This window comes from Besnoitia besnoiti, assembly GCF_002563875.1.
Source record: "Besnoitia besnoiti strain Bb-Ger1 chromosome Unknown contig00133, whole genome shotgun sequence".
NCBI lineage: Eukaryota > Apicomplexa > Conoidasida > Eucoccidiorida > Sarcocystidae > Besnoitia > Besnoitia besnoiti.
In genome coordinates this window covers 1-4,562 of record NW_021704017.1, presented here as the reverse complement: position 1 = coordinate 4,562, position 4,562 = coordinate 1, and the positions used below count along the sequence as shown (strand labels likewise).

At 36.7% G+C, this 4,562-nt stretch overlaps 2 protein-coding genes across 2 annotated transcripts; both read right to left on the bottom strand.

Moving 5' to 3' along the window:
* Positions 1 to 966: 966 nt before the first annotated feature.
* On the bottom strand, positions 967 to 2,046 carry BESB_024690 (cytochrome b; the record flags this gene model as incomplete). Its single annotated transcript, XM_029361157.1, has 1 exon — positions 967 to 2,046. One exon carries the CDS (start codon positions 2,044 to 2,046, stop codon positions 967 to 969), a length of 1,080 nt encoding a protein of 359 aa, XP_029214728.1.
* Positions 2,047 to 2,773: 727 nt separating this feature from the next.
* On the bottom strand, positions 2,774 to 3,101 carry BESB_024680 (putative apocytochrome b; the record flags this gene model as incomplete). Its single annotated transcript, XM_029361156.1, has 2 exons — positions 2,774 to 2,998; positions 3,063 to 3,101. 2 exons carry the CDS (start codon positions 3,099 to 3,101, stop codon positions 2,774 to 2,776), a joined length of 264 nt encoding a protein of 87 aa, XP_029214727.1.
* Between the last annotated feature and the right edge of the window lie 1,461 nt (positions 3,102 to 4,562).

Genomic DNA, 4,562 nt, shown 5'->3' with positions numbered 1-4,562 from the left:
GATATAAAACTAAACCAGACATCCAAGCAGTAGTTAAATAACTATAGCTGGAGTTATACATACCTCGAGACATGTGTATTAAGATACACAAGAAGACGAAAAGAAGCAGTTGTTGCATGCAACATCCTAAATTCCCATCCTGCTGCTACCTCTCTAACTAGATGTTGAACACTAGCAAATGCACAAGATGCTTCAGAAGTATATCGGAACGCTAAAGTGATACCTGTAATTATTTGGAGTACAAAGGTAATTGCAACTAAGAAACCAAAGTTATAAGATGAATTTAGATTGAGAGCACACCGATAAAAGACGAGGTGTGCCCGGAATAGACTCATGGAAATTTGGTGTGTTCTCGAAACCATGCTAGCACAATAGAACTTCGTTAAATAACTACATATTAAAATGAGCGCATGTAAACTAGTCTTAAACACACCGCTCGTCACGTAACAAATCTCAAATCGTACTGTAGATTTTATATATGTACCGTAACTATAACCATGGTGACATCCAATGTTCACGCTCAATCTTACCATACATATAGTACTTTTATGATCCCAGGCTGGTTTAATAAGTCAAAGTTTAGCCGGGAAGTTAGCGTCTAAAATATATAACCGATAGTCTCAACTTAGATGCACAGATGGACATAATTAATCCTTGTACGGTTTGTACCTACTTGACTCCTCAGTTTAAGTTAAGGAGTCCTTTGTTTACAGCTTGTACCGTTACTTTCAGGAGCATACCGTTAAATTCGATGATCTTATGTGTTCACTCAAATCGAATAAACAAAGACATTATAGTTCCTAGAATACTGAAGATGACTCCGGTTATGAGATACAGACAACCAAGTTCTTTATGATTGCAGTACACCACCACCCCACTGGACTGCTTAAGACAGCTAAAAGTGTTGGATTTCAATATCACGGTAATCATGTTTGCTTGGAAGCTGTAGTCATTATAACTATTGATTTAGTATAAGCATAGAACCAATCCGGTAGTAAGATATACGATAGTAGCTAATCTACCATATAAGATATAAGTCGCTTGTGGAATAGCACTACCAATAATAATCAAGAAGATCATACTGTATACCCAAATAATTACCCATCCACTGACTACATTTCGAGTCATAAAATGTTGTCGTATCAACATTCGAGTATTCAAAGCTCGAATTTCAGATAAAAGAGCTAAGTTAATGAGAGAGGACATAAATACTAACAAACCACCGGTTTTGGATGGGATTACTTTTAACACCGCATAATATGCTAAAAAGTACCATTCAGGTACGATATGAAGCGGAGTTACAAACCGGTTCACTGGTATGGAGTTATCTGGGTGCGATAATTCAATCAAACCAAAAGCCGTTTGTAAGAAAATTAAACCAATTAGATAGGATAGACATTTAGCATCGGTCATTAACATATGAGGATAGAAGGCTACTTTAAGTGCGGAATCAATACCTGCAGGGTTACTAGAACCATTTAAATGTAAATAGAAGATGTGTAATACAATTAGAATGCAACCTACAAAAGGTAATATAAAGTGCAATACAAAGAATCGTTTTAATGTTACATCAGATACATAGTATCCACCGAGTAACCAAGGTACTAAATATGGTATTGGAGAAAGGAGATTAGTAATGACTGTAGCACCCCAGAAACTCATCTGTCCCCATGGTAGTACATAACCGAGGAAAGCAGTGGCTATAGTAAGTAGATATAAAACTAAACCAGACATCCAAGCAGTAGTTAAATAACTATAGCTGGAGTTATACATACCTCGAGACATGTGTATTAAGATACACAAGAAGACGAAAGAAGCAGTTGTTGCATGCAACATCCTAAATTCCCATCCTGCTGCTACCTCTCTAACTAGATGTTGAACACTAGCAAATGCACAAGATGCTTCAGAAGTATATCGGAACGCTAAAGTGATACCTGTAATTATTTGGAGTACAAAGGTAATTGCAACTAAGAAACCAAAGTTATAAGATGAATTTAGATTGAGAGCACACCGATAAAAGACGAGGTGTGCCCGGAATAGACTCATGGAAATTTGGTGTGTTCTCGAAACCATGCTAGCACAATAGAACTTCGTTAAATAACTACATATTAAAATGAGCGCATGTAAACTAGTCTTAAACACACCGCTCGTCACGTAACAAATCTCAAATCGTACTGTAGATTTTATATATGTACCGTAACTATAACCATGGTGACATCCAATGTTCACGCTCAATCTTACCATACATAGTACTTTTATGATCCCAGGCTGGTTTAATAAGTCAAAGTTTAGCCGGGAAGTTAGCGTCTAAAATATATAACCGATAGTCTCAACTTAGATGCACAGATGGACATAATTAATCCTTGTACGGTTTGTACCTACTTGACTCCTCAGTTTAAGCAGAACTGTAGTTTCTCGGGACTAAAGTCAGCATAATCAATAAAAAGGTTTGTTCAGCCACTGGTTCACCATCAACTACCTTGTTTCGACTTCGTACCGACTGTGTTATTGTAGCACATATCAATCCCTTAAATAGGGATATTATTCCCAAACAACCGGATCGTGTTGGCTAGGTGAACTAATCACGTTTCATAAATACAATCAGTGAAAGCTCTTTTTGATTTCCATGAACGGAGTTACATATTAGATTCTCTTCTCCCATGGTATTTAGTAAGTTAACATTGAAACGTATCCAGTGTAAAGTTTGAACGTAATCCAGCTTTACCTTCTATGTTGTTATGTTAACCAAATAAGTTTCATCGTTGTTGATATTTCATTGACATGTTGATAACATAAATACTAACAAACCACCGGTTTTGGATGGGATTACTTTTAACACCGCATAATATGCTAAAAAGTACCATTCAGGTACGATATGAAGCGGAGTTACAAACCGGTTCACTGGTATGGAGTTATCTGGGTGCGATAATTCAATCAAACCAAAAGCCGTTTGTAAGAAAATTAAACCAATTAGATAATATGGTAGATAGGGAACAAACTGTCTCCAGACGTTCTTAACCCAGCTCACGTATTACATCTGACGGTGAACTAGCGTTCCTAACTGAATCTTGTTCAATAACAAGGGAGTAATGAGCCGACATGGAGGTGCTGATACAATCCGAGGATTAGAACTCCCAATATTATCTGACCTGTTATCCCCGGCGTACCTTACGACCGTTATATGATTTAGAGATAGAATGTAATGTGGATTAATATCCACATGGTTTCTACAAAGTGTAGATATAAAATAGTGAATGGTTCTGTAAAGATCTTGCATAACATACCTTTAGATTTGCTTAGCATTATAGAGCTTGTAGGCATGTAAGTAACTAAAGAACTATAGATACTTTGAGTGAAGAATACAAGGATAGCTCCAACAATAACATGGCTAAAATGATACCAGTTAAGATGAAAAGTCCATTACCAAATGCATTATCATTAATATAAAGAGATAGTCCTAAGTATTCCGTACAGACTAACATTAAGAAGGCGACTACCAAAGTGAATGTCATGATATTCGTACAGCTTGTATACAAATGTTGGTTTTTCAAATATACGCTGGATACCACTATACTTAATGCACTTAACATGATGGTCATGAAAAGCACAAGAGAACTTGGATCCGGTAAACAAAGACCTTCAAGATCTAAACCAGTAGTCCAACTCGTAGTATATACTCCCCAGAAAAAGCTGATAAATAATCCTGTCTCAGAGATGATAACTCCAAGTACGATGCTACTGATTAGACTAGCATCTGAGTAGTAGTTTTCTCTCGCTGTTAAGATGAGTGAGAACAAGAATCCATATATTACGCCTAGAACATAACCGATGTGGAATAATCTTAATGTAGTAGGATATTGAAATCCAACACTTTTAGCTGTCTTAAGCAGTCCAGTGGGTGGTGGTGTACTGCAATCATAAAGAACTTGGTTGTCTGTATCTCATAACCGGAGTCATCTTCAGTATTCTAGGAACTATAATGTCTTTGTTTATTCGATTTGAGTTATACAGTTCTGGATCGCGGATCATTTTACAGAGACGATAGCTACTTATAATGTGATAATAACGATACATGGCCTAGCTATGATCTTTATGTTCTTAATGCCTGCTTTGTACGGAGGATATGGTAACTTCTTTGTACCAATATATATTGGTGGTTCGGAAGTCGTTTTTCCCAAGAACTAACGCGATCTCCTATTTTCTAGTACCATTAGGTTCTGTGTTGTTAACTCAAAGTATTTGTTCCGAGTTTGGTAGTGGTCTTGGTTGGACAATGTATCCTCCACTAAGTACTAGCTTGATGGTGTTAAATCCAGAGGCAACTGATTGGATTATCGGAGGTCTTTGCAGTACTAGAATTAGTAGTATTTTAAGTTCTATTAACTTCCTTGGTACTTGCGTCTTCATGGGTTCTAATGCTGGTGCTAAGAACTATATTCATATATCTGGGCTATCATATTTACTGCCCTTATGTTAGTCTTCACTCTACCTATTCTTACTGGTGGATTAGTTATGATCCTTCTTGATCTACACGTAAACACTGAATTTTATGATTCTATGTT